Consider the following 24,082-nt stretch of genomic DNA (forward strand, 5'->3'; position numbering starts at 1 on the left):
TAATAAAAATTATAATATTAAGCAATATAACATATTATTATTATCCGTTTTTGTAATGTTTTTAATATAGGTAAACCGGAAACAAAAATGGTATTGTTTGTTTTCAAATTTTACTCTACTAAATAAATTAAATTAAAGGTTGAACGCAAAAATACTCAAACCCTGTTGGATAATGCCAAGGGTCAAAAATCAACAAAAAAAAAAATTTCCTGATTGCCACTTATCCAGATACCCAAAAAGCGTAGTACGTTGGTGTATGTGTAGGTGATATCTTTAAAAGCAGGTACTAATAACACTAACACCAGCAAAATAGGCATCCAATCACGCAATAATAGCAACAGTCGTAGGCAATAAATGCCAATATTGAAATAAAAACCTTATCAAAAAGCTCTCACAAGGAAAAAGTGCACCTGCGTTGGTATTTTCTGTTATCCATATCAAACATGACGTCGCTAGAATAAAGGAGAGAGAGAGAGAGGAACAAGAGTCCCTACTCCGAAAATCGGGATAAGAATCCTGGATATAAAAGCTTTTGTAGGATATGGCGAGCGCCACAAGCCATCTTTATCCATTCTGGTATGATGCGGTCAGTCCTTGTGCTCCTCGCGGTTGTTGCCGCTTTCTTGTTGATTTGCGTTCACTGTGCGCCTCGAGAGGTAAGTGGTAATTATAATAAAGCTGCGTGTACGAAAATTTGCTGAATTTTTGATTTCGAAAACTTTTAGTATAACTGACAGAAATACTTTATTTTAATTTGATTTATTTACAATAATTATTTTAAAATTTAGTTTTTCCATTGTATTATAAGTAACTTAGTGTTTCTTATTTCAAATTATTATTAACATATTATACCTAGTACAATATTCGCGTTTTGGTTTTGGTAAAAATTTGGCTTCACATGCTTAAATTAATTTTTTTCTTACTTTATATTTTTAAATATATATCAAATACGAGTGAATATATTTTTTATTCAATTCTATTTGATTCTGTTTAACTTGTATCGTTTTTATTTTTGAAAAATGACTTTTGACACAGAAAAATACATTTTTTTAATTTGTTTTAGATTAGTTAAAAAAGTAATTTTGTCTAGTGACGAAAAATGTTAAGTTAACGTCTTAACTTTCATTGTCCAATTCTGATTTATTTTAAAATTTAAATTTAAATTTTTAAAATTTTGTAAAATTTAAAATTTTTGTGTAAAAGTGAAAATTATGTGAAATTTTATTTAGCTTATTTACCAAGATTTACCAAAATATATTTAAATTTAAAAATATAGCCAATTTATTAATATTTTTTAAATTTGTATTTTTTCTTGTATTGGCTAATATTTTATTGTTATTTGGTAGTAATAATTTTCCTATTTCCGCGACTAATTATGTTTTAAAAGAATTACCAATAAATATTTTCTAAATAATATTTGAAAATAATTTGAATAATTTAATTTTGTAATTCGCATGGTTAGCACGGTAGTTTTCATTATTTGATATGTTTTTTCACTATTATTAATATAATTATAAAAAATAAATTCAATAGAATAAAAAAAATTATACAGTTTGTCTCAGAAAATTAATTCATGCAGAAATCTTGTCTATTAGATATGTACTACTATTCGGAAAAAAGATATTTGTCATAAAAATTTGAGAATCCGTCAGATATTAAATTTTTGCATTATATTAGTAGTCTCAAAAAATATATTTTTGCTTTTACAATAAACGAATGTTTGAAATTAGTTATTAAAACAAGGTTGATTATAAAAACACAACGTTTAAATATGTAATTATATTAATTCAAAATAATAATTCAAGGGTTCCTACCTTTTTTATTATTAATGTTAAAAAATCTACATACCTACAAAGTTGTATATTGTGTAATAAATAATTTAGTATTTCGTTCCTCAAATTATTGTTAAATTATTATACTACAATAATCACGTTTTGGTTGCGTAATTATTAGTCATTTAATTTATATATCTTTTTCTATTATCAGTAAAAATATGGCTTGAGATGCTTAAATTAATTTTTTGCTCATAATTTTTTATGAAATATAAGTGAACCTATTTTTGTATTGTGTTAGAAAAAGTCTTGCAGTAAATAAATTAAAATGTTATTACCGATTTTTATAGCCTGATTTATTTAAAATTTTTGAACGTATACTGGTTTTAAATGTTTGAATCGTTTTTTAATTTTGAATAATGTCAATGTTTCAAGTAAAAAGTATATATTTTTAAAATTATTTGTTTTAGGACGATTGTAATTTTGTAAAAAAATTAAATTTTTTAAATTTAGCCCAAACTCTAACATTTACCGAAATTAATATTAGATATCATTTTAACTTTCATTGTCTAAACCAAATTTAAATTAACTCTAAATTAAGTTTTTAAAATCTTTGAAAAACTTTAGAGTTAAAATTAAGGAAAATTGTTATTCTATTTAGTAAGTTTTGGCAAAATATATTTAATGGAAAAATATAGCCAGTTTTTTTAAATATAAAAATATTTTCTGTACTTGTTAATATTTTATTATTTCAAAATAAAAATACTTTCTGTATCTCCGCGGCGACTTATTTTGTTTTAAAAGGGTTAAAAATAAATATTTTCTATATAATTTTTGAAAATAATTAACAAATCACTTATAAAACTAGTTACACAAATTACAAAAAACTTATACAAATTTTTTAAATCACGTTTAATAGCTATTTGATATGTCGGTATCTTCACTATTATTGAAATAAAACATCAATTACCTAGTAGAAGAAATTAAGAAATTTATAAAAAGTTTTTATTCACTTTGTTCATGAAAATTAATTCATATGGGAAACTTTTCATTATTACTATTAGGAAAAAAGTTATTTGATATAAAAATTTGAGAATCGGTCTGATATTAAATTTTTGAACTATTGCAGTGCGGGAGCACGCAAAATAGAATTCTATTTTAGTGACGTCACGTTGCCACGACGAAACCATCGTTTCTTCCATTATGAAATTCTATTTTGTGACGTCAGCAAAATAGAATTCTATTTTGCATGCTCTGGGCCCAGTGTCAAAAAATATGAACGTATAGCTTTATTTTTGTTTTTAGAATGAATGAATGTTTGAAATTAGTTATTAAAACAACGTTGAGTAGAAAAAGCACCACGTTGAAATATATAATATATATTAATTAAAAATAATAATTCTACAGTACCCTTCTTTACTATTATCGTTAGAGGAAATATATATAAAAAATGGTGCATAGTCTAAAATCTAAGATTTCGGTTAGTCAGATTTCAGGAATACATCGTTAGTTCAGACATGACGTATCAAAAATGATGAATAAATCAGGAAACTAGATTTTTTTGTTTTTACTATTGAAAATAGTTATTAAAATAAACAATGATCATAAAACACCATTTTCAGATATTATGTAATTAAATTAATTTACAATAACAATTCAACATTAACTTTTTTGCTAAAGATATTTATATAAAGGTTTTATACAGTTTGTCTCAGTGAGTTAGAGTTTTATTAAAATATTTTGTACTATTTTTAAAAAAAAATTGAGCATGGTTGTTGGTATATTCTTTGTCTTCTTTTTTGAACACATGTATCATTATGCTATTTCGTCGATATTCTGGTATCCTGAATTGTAATATTATTTTTTTGACAAGCTTTGTTGTCTCTAGGGTTATACCAATTTCCTCGTAATACCTATTTCAGAAGCTCATTAGAATATTTAAATAAAAGGGAAAATGTTTATAAAGCTTTGGGATTGAATTAATTACTAAGATTGCGAATGAGCAGAGCATTTAAAGCTAATCGCACCAATATTTAAATCCTAAATTTTTGAGAAGTTAAGAATAAAAAAAATTTTCTATGCTCTGAAAAATTGTATAATGGTAATATATTTTAAAATAAATTTTATACCAATTTTCATATTTTGGTATATTTTACAAAACAAAATAAAATCTACTGTTGCCGTAAGAAAAAATACTATAAAAATAATAAAATATTTATTTATTTTCAGTAGATCACGGTTATAAATAATTATCTCTTAAAAACAATCTTTTGCCAACTACTATAACCAAGATATTTAAATTTTTTAATAATTTATATTTGAACTTTATATTTGAAGTATCTCAAAATACAATCTATCTGCCAGTAATATTGGAGACTGGTTTCTTTGTGTCTTCGGTTTTTATTCAATAAAATATATAGTGTTAGTTTTCAATCACTTGCTATTCCGGATACTTTCTCACTATCCATTCATGTAACATGCAGGTTCCAGTCTCGTCTTTTCTATCTTTCTCAACGAGCAATATACAGGATGTTAAAGAACTGTATCACGGAATACACTGAATTCTGAAAGAACATCTAAAATGATTAGCTATGTTTTCAACCTGCATTATATTTTTGAATTATTGTTTTAGTGTCAAATTAGAATTTTTTGTAAAATATAAATATATTGTAAAATATATTGTACATATACAAATATTTGTAACTTAGCTCTTCTTTATATTTATACCAATTTATTTTAAAAACACTTTTTTATATGTATAAACCTCAAATAATTTAATTTTAACAAAAAAAGTTTGCAAGCGATATGTTGTAAATATTCCAGCTATTTTCAAAGCTTTTTTTACATTGCAGCCAACAAATATTTTTGCATAAAAATTATAAAATGACTGTGTGATAAATCAATATGCCTTTAGATTTTCGAGGTTAAAAACTGTACTTAATACAAAAAAATTAATAAGTTATACGTATACCCCAAAATTTTCCCAAGAGTACGCCCGTCAAGGGCTTTAATTCATAGCACACCAAGGCTAAAAACCATGACCTGGCAGGCATCAGCGGTGCACGTGTATCTACCAGGTGAATCGAAAAGTGCATAGTTTAGTGGTAAAATAAACTTTCTCCTGTAAGGTTTAAATTTAAGTATGTGTTTGAGTAAGTCATTTAGAAGAAATGTGTACAATGACAGGCGATTCTGAAGAGCATAAGACCTTGCCATGCGAGGGGAAAGATTAGGGGTTTCTCCTAAAATTAAATTTTTTGCATCGAACAATTTTTTTAGGTTTTTTGAATCATTCCAAACAGAAAAGGTCTTTAGTGATTTTTCTCTTAAGTTAATAGTTTTTGTTATATAAGCGATTGAAAATTTTGAAAATTGCGAAATCGGACATTTTTAACCCTAAATCGGACATTTATCTAAAAATTTCAAAGTGGCCAAGGTAGTTAGATATTCTTTAAACATTGATTGATGAAATCCCAAAGAGGTTTTTGCAATACAATGTCGGAAACCCCTTTGTTTTTTAATTGCTAATCAAGCGGGCGCGACACTGTAGTATAAGTGAGGACGTTTGAGTTGGCATAAATTCATTATCTCGAGAATGGGCAAATTTCAAGAGAAATCCTTAGACAGGTCGATTTTTATTTTTAAATTAGGACTTTTTGGCATATATATAATACTAGTGACATCATCCATCTGAGCGTGATGACGTAATCGATGATTTTTTCAAATGAGAGTAGGGGTTGTGTGATAGCTCATTTGAAAGATTATTTAATTCTCTATTCAATAATATAAACATTAACATCATTACTTATACAAGGTGTACAAAAAAATTTTTTCTTCTATTTGTCAAATTTAATCAAAGTTAGTTTAATAAAAAAAATTTTTTTGTACACCCTGTATAAATAATTATGTTATTGTTTACATTACTGAATAGAGAATTAAATAGCCTTTCAAATGAGCTCTCACACAACCCCTATTCTCGTTTAAAAAAATCATCGATTACGTCATCACGCTCAGATGGATGACGTCACTAGTATTATATATATGCCAAAAAGTCCTAATTTAAAAATAAAAATCGACCAGTCTCAGGATTTCTCTTGAAATTTGCCCATTCTCGAGATAATGAATTTATGCCAACTCAAACGTCCTCACTTATACTACAGTGTCGCGCCCGCTTGATTAGCAATTAAAAAACAAAGGGGTTTCCGATATTGTATTTCAAAAAACTCTTTGGGATTTTATCAATCAATGTTTAAAGAATATCTACCTACCTTGGAAACTTTGAAATTTTTAGATAAATGTCCGATTTAGGGTTAAAAATGGCCGATTTCGCAATTTTCAAAATTTTCAATCGCTTATATAACAAAAACTATTAACTTAAGAGAAAAATCACTAAAGACCTTTTCTGTTTGGAATGATTCAAAAAACCTAAAAAAAATTGTTCGATGCAAAAAAAATAATTTTAGGAAAAACCCATAATCTTTCCCGTCGCCTGGCAAGGTCTTATGCTCTTCAGAATCGCCTGTCATTGTACACATTTCTTCTAAATGACTTACTCAAACACATACTTAAATTTAAACCTTACAGGAGAAAGTTTATTTTACCCCTAAACTATGCACTTTCGATTCACCTGGTAGATACACGTGCACCGCTGATGCATGCCAGGTCATGGTTTTTAGCCTTGGTGTGCTATGAATTATCACTAGACAAATTTCTAGCCTTACAGGACGACCGTTAGTCGGAGGGTTCACTAGTTCTTAGACTAAAAGGGATGACTATAAAATGGTTATTGTTAATAAGAGTCAGCTATTGTTATATTTCCTCATTACCGCTGGATACAGATAAAAGTCTTAAATTAACAATTAAATATTTATATCGATATACTCTATTAAAATACATATTGTTATACAGTGTGTAACAAAAAGGCAGGTCGTAAATTAAATCAAATATTCTGGGACCAAAAATAATTCAATTGAACCTAACTTATCTTAGTACAAATGTGCACATAAAAAAGTTACAGCCCTTTGAAGTTACAATATAAAAATCGATTTTTTCCAACATATCGAAAACTATTAGAGATTTTTTAATGAAAATGGACATGTGGCTTTCTTGTGGTAGGAATATTTTCTAAATGGGAAGTAAGCCACAATTTTACTTAAAAAATGATTTTATTGACGTTTCAACTTCCACCTCAGACGTCGTTATCAAAATACAAAATACTACTAAATTAAACAAAAATGTTGTTGCATAGTAAAAAAAATTCTCCTAATAATTTAACTTAATCTGACTCATTCATATCATTTTTATTATATTCATATTTTTTTCCTTGTTTTTCCTCGTAATTTACTATGGAATCACTAACACGGGAATTTTACTGTCACCATTGCATGTGGTTGTTTTTTTTTTAAGAAAAGTTATATGCCATGATTTTTTTGTGACGATTATTTTTGAGTTAAAGTTGATTTCATGTAATCGAATAAACTCTCTTTCAATAAAGTCGTGCCAGGAAGGCAACTCATAAATATTGGCAATATCATTTTCAGTCATCAGTCTTCTACTTTAAAATGTATAATGTATGTCTGAATTGCCGATATGAATGAGTCAGATTAAATTAAATTATTAGAAGCATTTTTTTACTAAGCAACAACAGTTTTGTTTAATTTAGTAATATTTTGTATTTTGATAACGACGTCCGAGGTGGAGTCGAAACGCCAATAAAATAATTTTTTAAGCAAAAGTGTGGCTTATTTCCCATTTAGAATAATAAATTACATAAATGCCACAAAGAAATAGCTTCAGAACAATATTAGGTATATCTTAAAAAAAAACTATGAAATCTGTGCACCTCATACAAATTTTATGGGGGTTTGTTCCCTTAAACCTCCGCAAATGGTTGTGTACGCTTCAATTAAATTATTATTTTGGTACCATTAGTTAAACACAATGTTTTTAAACTTTTTTGGCCTCTTAGTACTTTTTCAATAAGCCAGTCTTTATCGAGATATTTGTAAAATGCACAAAATATTTGTAAATCATTAACTAAGATTATAGAGACTTGGTAATAATATTAGGAAAATAGTATTCTACAATCTTATTTTTTCAATAAACCAGTTTTTATCGAGATAATTTGCACATTTGTAAAGTACACTACATATTAAATATTAATATTAACAAATTTTGTATTTGGTTCAGGAAGAATATAGAGACCTGGTAATAATATTATGAAAATAATGTTCTACATATTATAATCTTATTTAACCATAAACCCACATGTACAGTGCAAAGATTCTAAAGGTGCCGATGGGGGAAGGCGTCTACGTGCAGCATTATGTATGTCGTCTGTGTAGTATGAGAGAAAAGTATTCGAAAAAATGAAAAAACAAATTTTAAAAAATTTGTTATGATATATATTATAAAGATTGTAAAGCCGCCAACAAGATACGAATTGTCAGGCTAATAGCCAACGTCTGGAATAGATAAGGCGCGAGAAGAAGGAGGTAGATATCTATGTTTTATTATTAATTTATTTGGCTACGAAAATGTGAACTTATTTTCTTGAGAGCCTCGTTGTTTCTTAATAGTATGTATGCTTTATTTTTCTTATTCGTAAGAGAATGGCGATTTTAAGATAGTTAATAAGATTTTTACTATTAGTATTGTAATGCTCATCCTCCACTTGTCTGTGTATATGCTTACCATTTAAAATTCTCTAAAAAGGTATCCCTAACAGTTCAATTCGGATGCAATCGGATCCTGGGGCTTTCCCCTTTTTTAATTCCCCGTTTTTAATATTTTTTAGTTTCTCATACCTTAAAATATCGGTACCTTATTTCAACAGTCTTAAAACTTTCAGTCAAAATTATCTCTATTAAAAAAAAGTAATAAAAATAAAATAAAAATATTTTCGGAAAAGAATCAGTTTTACACAAGGCGAAAACGGCGGGTTCGTTGGAAAAAATATTCCCATGAGATTTGTTTGCATAATAACATTCGTGAGACATCCCAGAATAAGGTTCAAGAAGTAGCCCACGTGAAAAGGGGTCCAACTTTTAAATTTTTTTTTATAATCAAATTGCAAAAATATATTTTTGGCCCGGACAAATTTTTTTAGGTTTGTTGGACCATTCTGGACAGAAAAGGTCTCTTATAATTTTTCTATAAAGTTGATCGTTTTCGAGTTATAAGCAATTTAAAATTGAAAAAAACCAAAAATGGCGATTTTCAAGGCTTAATAACTCGGTTAAAATTTATTATTATGAAAGTCAGAAAATGACTAAATCAAAGATTAAAGCCACCCCTACATGCCCTACAAGATCCTGAATAAATTTTTGTCATTATTTTATTACTAAGCTGTTATTTATAAGTAATAATAATGAGCGCCATGCACGTATTAGGCTGCCATCAATGGTGAGTGCGAGAAAGATGCCATTCCGGCAGTCAATGGTGCATCTTAGTCGCACTCACATTTACCGCTCATTGTTAATAATTAAAAATATCAGCTTAGTAATACATTAATGACACAAATTTGTTCAGGATCATGTAGGGGGGGCTTTAAACTTTGATTACGTCACTTTCTGACTTTCATAATAATAATTTTTAACCGAGTTATTAAGCGCTTGTTCACAATGGACGTAACCATAAGATGAACGTAAACCGTCATCATTTCGTAAACCATAATTGGTACATAATTTTTTGCAGCGTTCACAATAGACTTAAATTTTACGTAAAGACAGGCTGTCTTTAGGTAAAATTTAAGTCTATTGTGAACGCTGCATTAAATTATGTACAAATTACGGTTTACGAAATGATAACGGCTTACGTTCATCTTATGGTTACGTCCATTGTGAACAAGCGCTATAAGTCTTAAAAATGGCCATATTCGCGTTTTTCAAATTTTAAATCGCTTATCTCGAAAACCATCAACTTTGGAGAAAAATTACAAAAGACCTTTTTTGTCCAGAATAGTCCAGGAAACCTAAAAAAATTGTCCCAACCAAAACAATTTATTTTTACAATTCGATTAAAAAAATTGTTAAAAAAAATTTGGACCACTTTTCGCGCGGGCGACTTCTTGAACCTTATTTATATATATTTTTGCACGATTGATTATTTTTGACTGTTTACCGTGACAGATTTTACGTCAGTAGGTGACATTTACTAGCAACTCGACGGTAAGTAATCCAACTCGACGGTAAGTAATCCAACTCGACGGTAAGTACTCCAACTCGACGGTAAGTAATTCACTTACCGTCGAGTTAAAAAATCTTTTAATTTTAATTTATTTTTTGAAAGAATAAAGAAAACTAACGAATTATTTATTAATATTGAAACTTATGGTACAATTTGTTAAATTATTTAATGAAATCTCACTTTTTTGGGCTGTGGTTTTACTTCTAACAGAAACTCCTGCAGAATCGCATACATTAGTAGTATTACTAGTATTGCACAATATTTTTTCGGCAAAATCTATTTTATTTTGAAGAGAATCTTCTACATAGCTTTCTGCCACTGTCGATGAACGCCATGCTCCATGACGCTTTAAATTGAGGACATCAACATTCCCAAGCCCGTTCAATTTCTTCAAATTCACTTTCGCTCATATTTTAATTTATAATAATCAAAATTGTACTTAAAATTATTGACAACTAAATAAAAACTCAATTCTCCATTGTTGTTATGCACCCTAGTTACTACCTAACAACCAAAGTATCTATCTTGATAAAATGAATGAAACTAGTCAATATGACGAAAATGTTTAATTTTAAAATTTATAATGGTATCAATCGTGCAAAAAACGTTATAAGCATGTCGAACGTTAAGGGTAACCGATCTCAGACAATAATTGTAGTCGTCGCTCCGCTCCTCCTCCAAACAATTGTTTTCGGTCGGTATAAAACCCTTACCGTTCTCCATACTTAATATACTATTTCCAACGAACCCGCCGCGCCGTTTTCGTCTTGTCTATTTTCGATTCTCGCTACCAATCTGTAAATAGTGCACATACGTTTCATATTCATTTTTCACGTTTAGTACCTACCAGTTGTTTCTGGGATATAATATGTATTTGCATAATTTGTAATTCCAGGTGAAGTATTATTATATTAAATTCGATATCTAAATCATACGATTTTTCACTCATTTTTTGTTAAGCAAATATCTCAAAACAACTAGGACACTGGATTTACATCTGACGCTGACAGCTTTTAAACCTGTGCATTTGACTGAAGCATAATAATTATGAAATATTCTTTCGGTCACTTATAATACAGTATGGTGCGAATGAAAGGAATCCATTCGTTATTTCGTAACCGGCAACTTTAAGGAAAATTCCTGAAACTGGTCGATTTTTATCTTTAAATTATGATTTTTTTGACATATTATATGTTTATCTTACTAGCGACGTCATCAATCTGGGCGTGATGACGCAATCAATGATAGTTTTAAATGAGAATAGAGGTCGTGTGCTATGTTTTTCTCATGAGCATCTTTCAGTGCGTCACAGTTTTTCGATTTCATTCTAACGCATTAAATTGTATGTGACAGAAAAAAACGCACGTCGGTGATTACATTTCATCGGTGACGTTTATAACATTTATTCTAGTTGTCAATAGATGGCGCTATAATAAAAAAAAATGATTTACCAATTATATAATATAATATCTGCGAATATAATCTGTACAATTTATAAGACTATACAAATCAAAGAAAATACCATTTTATAAATGCAATAAGTTGTTATGCCAAATTGCAAATAAAATGTGACAACTGTCAGATTTAACTAAAATGTCTTGTCACTAAAATGTATATTATCACGGACTTACCTTTTTTTCTATCATTTGTGACGCACTGAAAAATGCTCGTGAAAAGAAGCATAGCTCATTTGCGAGGTAATTGAGTTCTCTATTCAGTAATATAAACATTAATGCTTTTTAAATGCATTCATTTTTCTTCGAATCTAGAAAAAACTAATACTTAAGTGTTTTTAAAAATGTAAACGCTGAATGAAATATTACATTATTAGCGAGACCGAAAAGTCTATGAAAACTTCTATAATATTTATTTTAATAATTATTTTCTATAAAGTTACTGAGGTGAAAAAGAAGAGAAAATTTCAGTCTGTATTAAAATTTTTCAAAAATCTTTATTAGTTTTTTCAGGATTCCAAAAAAGTTAACGGATTTAAAAAGCATTGGTCCGAAATTTTGCGCCTACGCTCTTAGCATAATGATTCATACAAGTTCGTTCGTCATAGGTTCGTTCCTGTTTATGGCTTTCTGCTGATGACGTCAGTATCTGGGATTTTTTAAACGCTTTTGTCTCGTTAGGCTGCCATAGGCGTAGTACCTTAAAAGTTGATTGTAGCACAAAAAATCAGGTGTATCAAAAGTGTATAAAATATAATTCCTACCATCTTAATTCGTCACTATTTTCCCCATTGACTCGGAAAATATCGACCTCAGAATAAATCTATATTATATATAAAAGAAAGTCGAGTAATGTTAGTTACACCTTTTATAACTCGAGAATGACTGAACAGATTTTTATGGAATTTTACACGTATATTCGAGCGGACTGGGAATAGGATATTATAGAGTTTCATACCCGTACGTCATAAGGGGGGTTGCCCCCTTGATATGTTTTTTTCATTTTTGGAAAAACCGTTTTTTACTAATTTTATGAGATGTAGAACCAAAAGATACATACAATCCTAAATTTTCAATTTTCTATCTCAGACCGTTATTTTTTAATAGCCATTTAAATATTTTATATCTACATATATTAAAATTCTCCGGTCGCAGTGTTTGTCACCATACTCCTCCGAAACGACTTTACCGATTTTTATGAAATTTGGCAGGTATATTCGACCGTACTGGGAGTAGTTTGTTATCTATATTTCATACCCGTACGTCATAAGCGGGTTGCCCATGACGCAGTAATTGTCACAATAACGACGCGAAAAATACGTAATTAAGTAGGTAGACTCCTTGCTGAATTCCGAGCAGAACCGTACTAAATTTTTTCGTTAGTGTAGTCGGTGTTCGAAATACAATATGTCAAGCCGTAGAAATATTCTGAGGATAGAAGGAGACGAGAGACAAATTTCATAGAAGAGAAGTGGAACAGTTTAACTTTGGGACTGAAATTGGGCAAAATATGAATTTTTTAATTTTGCAAATTTTCAAAAAATATCTTTAAACGGAACTTTTCTGACGAACCGTAAGCAGGAGAAAAATTCTGAGCACACGAAAAGAACAAGCAGCAAATTATAAAATTTTATTTAATTTTAATTAATTTTGTTTATTTTTATTTAATTTTATTTAATTTAAGTTTTTTATTTATTTTCATCTATTTTATTTTATTGCAATTTTTAATTCCATTTATTTTTTTTATATTATTTCGTTTTTCTAAATTTTATTAATTTTTTTAAATTAATTTAATATTTTTATTTAATTGCTTTTAGCTTTATTTAATTGTATTTAGATTAATATGATTTTATTTATTTGTATTTAATTTTATTTATTTTTATCTAATTTCATTAATTTTATTTAATTCTATTCGGTTTTATTTATTTTTATTTATTTTTTTTTCAATTTCATTTAATTTTAATTTACTTCATTTGTTTTTTATTTAATTTTATTTAATCAATACCTATAGAGTTGGAACCACCCCGAACACAATCATAAATACAGGGTTGTTTTAAATGTAGATCAAATAAAGCTGTTATATTTATTATAAGATAAACAAATTTAAGATTGTAACTGTTGCACTACAAACTTTATTTTGTTACTTCTAACTAAACTTTATTACTTCAAACATCATGTGTAATTGAATAAAAATAATAATAAAATCTCATTCACAGCGAACATTTTTTGTTTATTAATTACGAATTCCTTTTATTTATTTTAAGTTTATTGTATACAAAAGTTTGTTTTTATCTATTGAGGCAGTACGAAGTCTGCCGGGTCAGCTAGTGAAGAATATAAACAGAATAATATAATTATAATTATGAGAATTAAGTATATTTCAAAATTTTATATTTTTTAGTAACAATACAAAAAATTTATTCCGTTGGTATTCTCACAAGGTGTAAATCAAAAACGTCACTTATAAAATAATTTTTAAGTATAATTATAATTTATTTCTATAAAATATAGTAACATTTAACTGGAAATTTCGTATGGATTTTTCATTGGCGTATAAAAATTTCTTAATATTTTGATATCAGCCATAATATTTAATATTTATTTGACAATTATTTCACGTGTTTCAGATACTCCGCAGTCATGCTTTTATAATTTAAAATATAAATATAAATATAAATATAAATATAAATATAAATATAAATATAAATATAAATATAAATATAAATATAAATATAAATATAAATATAAATATAAATATAAATATAAATATAAATATAAATATAAATATAAATATAAATATAAATATAAATATAAATATAAATATAAATATAAATATAAATATAAATATAAATATAAATATAAATATAAATATAAATATAAATATAAATATAAATATAAATATAAATATAAATATAAATATAAATATAAATATAAATATAAATATAAATATAAATATAAATATAAATATAAATATAAAGATCATGCATAGCATTGCTAGTCTAGCACAGAAGGAATATAGAATTTCGTTCCGACAGATGAGAATATACCTAAGTACAATACTTGCATCAATTGTAGGGTACGGTTCAAGTGTATGGGCACATAGATTAATAAATAAAAAAAATGCAGAAAAATTAAATAGAGCTCAGAGAGGATTTCTTGTAAGAATGACGGGAGCATTTGGAACAACTGCAACACAGGCACTCACAGTTTTAACTGGAGTCATGCCAATGCATTTAGAAACACAAAAAAGAGAATGTAATTATTGGCTAAAAAAAGAAAAATATGAAAAAATAATACAAATAATAGAATTAGATATAAGAAATAAAAGAGAATTAAAAGAAATAATAAATAGAAAAAGACAAAATGAATGGGAAAATTCAACAAAATCTAGACGTTTATACAATTTTATACCAATATTAGAAAACATTCCAAATTATTTTAATCCAATACAAGGTTTAGTACACTTTTTAACAGGACATGGACCGTACCCAACATATTTGGAAAGATTTAACTTAAAAGATGATGCATATTGTGAATGTGGAGAATTAGGTAGACCAGAACATATAGTGTTACATTGTGAAAATACTATAGAAAATGAAGAACATAGAGAAATGAGAAGAAGATTAGAAAGAATTGAAATAAGAGATATATTACAAAATGAAGAATATTTTGAAATATTAAACAATCTAACAGAAATAATATCTAAAAAACAACAAGAAATTTATAATAATAGAAGAAGACAACAAATAATCCAACCCTGATGAAGTTGAGTAAGATAAAGTTAAAATAAATAAAAGAAAATATAAATTCAAAAATAGATGTTAACAATTATAATAATAATAATTCAATATGAAATAAATAAATAAAAATAATAATTCAATAAATAATTCACTAAATAAATAAAAAAAAAACTACCAACCCTCTTCTGAAAATAGAGGGACTGTCTTTATAACTTAGAAGGGAGTTGATAGTACCAAAAATTTTTTAACAAATATATATTGTTTCTTTAAATTTGTTAAATGTAATTAATAGATTATGGCAAATTATTAATTGTAAAAATAGATTTAGTAGTTTAGTAAAAAATGTAAAAATATAAAAAAAAATATCTGTAATCCCACCAGGAAGAAAACGACCTGGATTAGTCACTAGAGGCCAGGTCATATGTATGAACAATAAATAAATAAAAAAAATAAAAAAGTCATATTTTTATATTTTAGTGTAAGAAACATTGAATTTTCTTTTGTAAAATTCATATATTTTTTCATGGAAAGACTACAATTTTTGTTGATTTTTGGCTTAAAAATTGGACCAGACAAACAAATGGAAAGTAGATAAAACATTGATTAGTATCTTATAGCCACTAGAACTTATAAAGGCTAAAACAGCTTTGCAATCTTTCCTCACTTGACTGCTGCTCCTGGCACGGAAAATAATTTTATTCGCAGAACCTTTTTGTTATCTCTGTTGTGTTTGCGATTCAAAACTAAGAAGATAAGAGAATTTATTTTTTTGATCACATATATGGTTACTGCGAGCTTATATCTGTCTGCAACAAAAGCAGTTGAAATAATTTTCAATGTTTATACCACGTTTTATGATATTAATCACCTAAATATTGTTTTGTCCAGTAATCGTTTATTTCATGAGTTTCATATTCCGACTTATAAATATCTAAAGGTTTATAAAATTAAAATTATAAAACGCTGGACTATTCATATACAAAGAGGGGAAAAATTAATTAATAAATTCATTTTTCAAGAATAAGCGACTCTTAAAATACCGAAAAATCGATTTTCAACGAAACCTTTTCGTTTATAAATTCGCAAAGCCTGTGCGTTCGTGCGTTGCCGCTCCTGCAACACTTAGAGCAGATTTATCGATGGATTCTCATGTAGCCTTGTCTTCTGAATCCAAATCTGAAGACGGCATTTCTATAACTCTAATCGTCTTCGAGATAATCGACCTCAAAGTCTAAAATGTGACGTCACAATCCATTTATTTTCTGCCAACACACTTAAACGTCAGCTGAAATCGTTGCTAGTAAGTAGGCTAGTTTTCAACGAAAACTTTTCGTTTATAAATTCGCAAAGTCGGTGCCTTCGTGCGTTGCCGCTCCTGCAATACTTAGGGAAGGTTTATCGATGGATCCTTATGTAGTTTTTTCTTCTGAATCCAAATCTGAAAACTTGAAAAAAAGTTCGATATATCTAACCGTCTTCGAGATAATCGACCTCAAAGTCTAAAATGTGACGTCACAATCCCTTTATTTTCTGCCGACACACTAAACGTCAGCTGAAATCGTTGTTAGTAAGTAGGCTAGTTTTCTAATCTGAATTTATTAAGCAAAGCATAGGTTATTTACATTTGAGTTTGACACTTCGTGAATGTCAAACTGAATTTTAAATTAAGTATTAATAAAATATCAACGACATTTGATAGTGAATTTAATTATACTCTGGGCTAATTAGCAAAATACATGGAAAAGTTATTTACCTGATCGAATCTTATGATTGTATATATTAATAATATAGGTATGCAAAGTCCGCAGATAGTGTGCTACTTTTTTATAAATAAAATTGCGCCCGAAAATCGTGTTTTTTTCAATTTTTGCTCTATAACTCCAAATATTTTAACTTTACACCAAAAACAACCAAATAAAAATTCACCGTAATTAAATTCTGCATAGAGACGTGTTTTTCCCGATTTACTTCGACGAAAATTTTCCCCGAAAATGCGGGTTTTTCCAACAAAATCTTTAATTTTCAACTAAAATTTTAGATAGGTAATTGTTAATCAATAATTAAATAACTTGGTAATATAAAAGCTCTTTTCGTATAGATAATAATTCTCGAAGCCGATGGAAATTGAATGAACAGTTTAGCAACAATTGAATTGTAAATTAAAAATTTACGGTCACACTAATAACCACAATAATTGTGATACATAAGAATTACTATGATTTTTGTATAAAAAGACAGTGTACCTATCTAATTAGTCCAGAAAGCCACTGCGCATCCGCTAGGAAAAATATTCTAATTCGGATTTTTTGCACAATCTTACTCAAAAAGGACTCCTTTTAACAAATTTGCATGTTGCCAGGACCAAAAGGTGGTCAAAAATTTTTTAAACGTTTTTTTTTTGTTTTTTTCCTAAAATTATTATTTTTGCATGGAAAAAAGTTTTCTTAGGTTTTTTGGATCATTCCAAACAGAAAAGGTCTTTAGTGACTTTTTTCTAAAATTGATAGTTTTTGACATATAAGCGACTAAAAATTGAAAAATTGCGAAATCGGCCATTTTTAACCCTCAAAAACTATGTGAAAAACTAATAATTTGAATGTTACCAAGGTAGGTAGATATTCTTTAAACATCTATTGATGAAATCCCGAAGAGTTTTTTGCAATACAATATTAAAAACTCCTTTGTTTTTTAATTGCTAATCAAGCGTGCGCGACACTATTTTCCACCGACAGTATGGTGCAAATGAAAGGAATAAATTCGTTATTTCGTAAACCGGCGACTTTAAGGAAAAATCCCGAAACAGGTCGATTTTTATTTTTAAGTTATGATATTGTGGCATATATGGTATACTAGTGACGTCATCCGTCTGGGCGTGATGACGTAATCGATGATTTTTTTAAATGAGAATAGAGGTCGTGTGGTAGCTCATTTGAAAGGTTCTTCAATTCTCTATTCAGTAATGTAAACATTTATACAATTATTTATACAGGGTGTCCTTCAACTTCTTTTTTTGTCAAATAATTTAATTTAATAAAAATCTTTTGGATACCCTGTATAAATAATTATGTAAATGTTTATATTACTGAATAGAGAATTAAAGAGCCTTTCAAATGAGCTAGCACACGGCCCCTATTCTCATTTAAAAAAATCATCCATTACGCCATCACGTCCAGATGGATGACGTCACTAGTATACTATATATGCCACAATATCACAACTTAAAAATAAAAATCGACCTGTTTCGGGATTTTTCCTTAAAGTCGCCGGTTTACGAAATAACGAATTTATTCCTTTCATTTGCATCATACTGTCGGTGGAAAATAGTGTCGCGCACGCTTGATTAGCAATTAAAAAACGAAGGAGATTTGAATATTGTATTGCAAAAAACTCTTCGGGATTTCATCAATCGATGTTTAAAGAATATCTACCTACCTTGGCAACATTCAAATTTTTAGTTTTTCACATAGTTTTTGAGGGTTAAAAATGGCCGATTTCGCAACTTTTCAATTTTTAATCGCTTATGTGTCAAAAACTATCAATTCTAGAGAAAAGTCACTAAAGACCTTTTCTGTTTGTAATGATCCAAAAAACCTAAAATAACTTTTTTCCATGCAAAGAAAAATCATTTTAGGAAAAAACAAAAAAAAAACATTTAAAAAATTTTGGACCATTTTTTGGTCCTGGCAACATGCAAATTTGTTAAAAGGAGTCCTTGTTAAGTAAGATTGTGCAAGAAATCCGAATTAGAATATTTTCCCTAGCGGATGCGCAGTGGCTTTCTGGACTAAATGTAGTTTATAGAATTGAAATTGGACTTTTTAAACGGCCGCAGGAACATTTTAAAATTATAAAAAATTTTTGGCTTATAAACAATTAGAATATTTCGGGAAATATTTAATTAAATTAAATCATAAAAACGGTATAAAAAAAGCGGCTGGATGCTTATTTTATAAGAAAAACGTTTAATCGCGATGAGTGGTTCCTGAGACACAACCGGTCAAAATTGACCGGCATTTACGGCAAAGATATAAACAATAGGATCATAATTTTCGAACCATCACCTTTTTAGTTTTGTCCTCTTTCTCCACACCAATTTTCATATCTTTAAAATAATCATAGCATAGATTATTATAATAAAAATTATCGATATTACGAGTGAAAATTGCCAAAAATAGCCAAATTCCAATCAAAAATCAGGAAAATGTAATCTCAAAGTTCAAAATCGGTATAGGTACGTTAAAAAAATGCATTTTCTCGGCTTCCCATGGAGCAATTTTCTTCATTCTTTTTTTGTTCCCAAGTAACTCGAGTAGATCCATCTAACTAATGCATTATTAAATGTCAAACTTGCTTTTGTTTTGTTATAATAGATTAATTTATTTATAAGAAATGAAAACTACATATTCTTTCCAGTTGTAGACTTTTTTTAGGTTAACTTACTACAAGTGTACCTTTTACCGTTAAAAACACAAATATTCTCATTTAAAAGCTGTATAATTATTTAAACAATCTTTATTTAAACAAATTAAAAATTGTTGTTATAATCGATAAATTAATTTATTAATTATTAAAAATTATTAACAAAAGCAAGTTTGACATTTAATAATGCGTTAGTTATATGGCTCTACTCAAGTTACTTGGGACCAAAAAAAGAATGAAGCAAATTGCTCAAAGGGAAGCCGAGAAAATGCATTTTTTAACGTATACCGATTTTGAACTTTGAGATTACATTTTCTCCAACCTAATTTTTAATTGGAAGTTTGCTATTTTTGGCAATTTTCACTAGTAATATCGATAGTTTTTATTTAATAATATATGTTATGAGTATTTTAAAAATATAAAAATTAGTGCGGAGAAAGAGGGAACAATAAAAAGGTGATGGTTCGAAAATTATGATCCTGTTGTTTACATCTTTGCCGCAAATGCCGGTCAACTTTGACCGGTTGTACCTCAGGAACCACTCATCACAATTAAACGTTTTTTCTTTTAAAAGAAGCGTCCTGCCGCTTTTTTTCCAATAGCGTTTTCATGATTTAATTTCATTGTGTTCTGCTACAAAAGGGCTTTCAACAATAGAAAAACAGACACTTCTACATACGCACTTCACCTTCTAGATCATAATCATTCTTTTAATGAACAGTTTCAAATTCTGAATATTCAAAATAAAGGCCATAAGCTATATTTATTAGAATCTATGGAAATTAATAAATTGAAAAATACAGATATAATTCTGAATGACCAACTCGAGACAAACCGCTCCCCACTCCTCAACCTCTTCAGTTAAAGACTTTAAAAAGGCAAACCGATAGTAATCTAAATCACTTGAGAAAGGCACTCTGCCGAAACAGCTGTAGTCACATAGTTGTAATAAATTTTGTGGAAGTATAAGAAACAAACGTTTTCAGTGTCTTATTGTTAGATAAAATGAACTTCCATGAAGTAACGGTCGAATCTAGCAACTTTTTTTGTATTTCAGATCGCTATAGTGCACACAATTTGGCATTGGTATAGACGTGAAAAAAGCACTATGGTGTATTCCACGAATATACGACTGTTTTGGATTATCGCGACAATGAATATTTTAGTGTGCAACATAAGAAATACGAAAGTATTTTGCTCTAATAATTACTCAAATAAACAATAATATAATTTGCAATTTACTTTCGTTCTTCATATTTTGCACAGTAAAATATTCGTTGTCGCGATAATCCAAGAGGGTCGTATATTCGTGGAATGGGGAATAATTATTATTCTTTTACTAATTTGTCTTCCGGTCGCACAATGCCATCTTAGTTAGCAAAAAATTGTGAAAAACTTTAATTTTTCATGTTGTTCTTTAAGCAGGCCAGATGGTTTTAATTGCGTTCCTATACCATGAATTAACTACTAAAAGTATGTGAAATCAATATATATGCACTTATTATATATTTGTTTCATATATCTTCCGGTCGGGCAACATAATACAAAATGAGTAAAATTGGTAGTTTTTGCAAAATTTCAAAGGTTGACTGTTTAGTACATTTTAATCATACGACTTTTAGAGATGCTATAGTTTAATTATATTACAATAATATATTCGACATCCAAGCATATAAGATAAACTTTCATATTCAAGTAGAATTCGGTCGCGGAGCTTCGTCAAAAAAAAAAAACAGATACCGAGAGGCGAGGCGAAAGTGACGAATGACATAGAAGACTATAAATACAAAATAAAATAATGCTGAATAATATTATACACGGTGGTCGCGCGATGAGAGAATATCTCACGTTAAGCGCACTGACTTAACAATTGGGCCATACTAAGTCAACTGAACCACCATCTGAGCAGATGAGTCTATTCGATTGTAGAGGAAGGATAATTCGGAGACTAGAAGGAACTACAGACTACAGCATGTGCAATTTACCAGGGAAAAAGTTGTGTGCAATATTCTGAAACCGTGAGAGAAAATCTCATACTGCGACCAATGCCGGTTTAAGCAAAGTTGTTGTACATGACTGAAGGTTGCTGAGTTGGTACGACTAATCTAAGTGAATAGGGGGCTGCCTCCCCCCCACTACATTCTTTTTTATTTTTTTTGGACAAACTTTTTTTCTTAATTTTATATGATGTAGAACCAAAAGATATATACAACCCTAAACAACCCTTTTTCAAATAAACAATAGTTTTTTGTGCTGTCTGCGCAAATAATGATTACTTAGGTTGGTCGTATTAACTCAGAAACCTTCCCAGGTTCATGTACAACAACTTTGCTTGAGGTCATCATATTATGATCAAATGCATAGTTTATGATTCTGTAAAGGACATAGACTTTTTTATATTGTGTCGTATGAATATTAAAAACACGGTATTATAAAAATAATTATTTTTCAAATCAAAATGTCAATTTTACAAATAAAAAAAACTTCCAACGTAGGGAATGGAACCCGGCTCACCTGGGTGAAAGCCAGGAGCTAGGTATTTTAGGCCATGATGGATGTAAGCCACGGAGATAAATATTTCACATATAGTTGTAGTGTTTTTCCATCTAGTTTCATATTTTATCTTGTTTTGCCTAAAAGCCCCGGTTTTGGACCGACTGACACACCGTTTTTTAATTTTAATGGAACACCTAACTCAATAAAGAAAAACACCCATGCTAAAATGCTCCGGTCAAATTTTACACTACCTCCCTGACATATAGCATATCCAAAGTTGGTCCAAAATTTGTTTTTGACCAACTATTTTTTTTACAAGTTGATAATTTAACATTGTGTTAAAAATAAAATACATTAACAAAATTTAACATTTTGTTAAAAATAAAATACATTATGTGTGTAATTATTGATTTACATGGAATGTGCATACTACACATTTCACACCATATTCTAAACGAAAACAATGAAAGAGATAAGAAACATGACAAACGCAATGTAATCAACACCCAAATTAAATGAGTCACATAATATAATTTTTTTTTCCTGAAACCGTCAGTCCAGTCCTTTAGCCAGGAATAAAGTTACATGTTACATAGTTCAATCTCAATCAAAAACACAGACTGTCGCGGACCGCGGACCATGGGAAGACATCTGCCCGCGGTGCGTTGGTGTCCGTGGTCGTCGGCTGTGCGTGATGATCCGTAGAATCGCAGACCGTGGGCAGCCGCTATAAGAGAGACGAGATGATTATTTAATGCAGGCTTTGTGATGTATTGGGGTGGAATTTCTTTGAGAATAAGTACGGATTTGGTGTCTGCTTCGAGGCTCCTTAAATAGCGAGAGGTACATTAGTCAGATTTTTTTCTTTAAACCCTCTGTTCCTGTTGCACTATATGTAGGAAATAATTTCATCTTAGTGGTATGGTAAGACATGGCCTCCTCACGTATCGCATGTCGTCAGTTAAAACACATATTAACGAGTAAAACCGTCTAGTTCCTGTTTTATTAAAGATATTAAGAGAAATTAATAAAATAAAATATTCACAAAATATGAGACTACCACAGAATATCGATGTATACCCACCCACCTTTGTGCCTTTTTCTCGCTACAAGGTGTCTCAAACTTTTTTTTTCGGTTAAAAGACATGTTAAACTACAAAAAATAAATAAAATTAAAAAAATAAAAGAATAAAAAATATATAAAAAGAGAGAGGTTGAATCGGGTTTAGTTCCTATCGTAGTGAAAAAAAAAGTAATAATTAGCATAGTTGTATTTATTAACAAAGTAATCAGACATTGTTATTTGTAAGCTTTATTTTTTATTATTCTTTATTTTTAAGTGTATGAACGAATTTTGTATGAACGAATAATAATTTTATATGTAATTACGTGGCTAAAGGTTCTAAACCAAGGCCAGAATCAAAACAAAAAAAACTATAAAACCGTCTATTTTCTTTTTTCTAAAAATGTTCACTGAACATAAAACTACAATACAATTCTGATGTATAGTCACATTTGTAGCTCGTCCTCCCTACAGGGTGTCTCAAATATTCACAAAATATGACACTACCACAGAATATCGATGTATGTGCTTTGTGCCTTTTTCTCCCTACAAGGTGTCTCAAACTTTTGTTTCCGTTAAAACACGACATAAAATCAAAATGTTCACTAAACATAAAACTACAATACGATTCTGATGTATACTCACATTTGTAGCTCGTCCTCCCTACAGGGTGTCTCAAACTTAACATAAGAAAAAAATTTATTTTCTTCCACTCGGTATAAGTACCAAAATGAAGTCTATGTAAACCTTTCACAACTGTGTAAATACAAAAGAAAAATTTAAAATAATAAAAAAATTAGCGTACTCCGTTAATCTGTTCACGAAAAAATCAACTCTGAAAATGAGCATAATTTTCTATATCCCTAACTTTTGACGAGCAGTTTATTTTGCAAAATGTACAGCACAATTTATTTCAACAGACAATATAAATATGCGCCAAGAAGCTGTCCG

The 24,082-nt window shown here is 28.8% G+C and overlaps 1 protein-coding gene across 33 annotated transcripts in view; it reads left to right on the plus strand.

Annotated features, from left to right (window-relative positions):
- The first annotated feature begins 516 nt into the window (after nucleotides 1–516).
- Nucleotides 517–24,082, plus strand: part of LOC114332398 (LWamide neuropeptides) — a 166,660-nt gene continuing 143,094 nt past the window's right edge. For all 33 annotated transcript variants that reach the window (XM_050653563.1, XM_050653569.1, XM_050653566.1 and 30 more), the window contains exon 1: nucleotides 517–656. In XM_050653563.1, coding sequence (XP_050509520.1) covers nucleotides 579–656 — 78 coding nt within the window. In that variant the 5' untranslated portion in view covers nucleotides 517–578. The remainder of the gene's footprint in view (nucleotides 657–24,082) is intronic.

Source organism: Diabrotica virgifera, chromosome 6 (genome assembly GCF_917563875.1).
Source record: "Diabrotica virgifera virgifera chromosome 6, PGI_DIABVI_V3a".
In the NCBI taxonomy this organism is placed as follows: Eukaryota; Metazoa; Arthropoda; class Insecta; order Coleoptera; family Chrysomelidae; genus Diabrotica; species Diabrotica virgifera.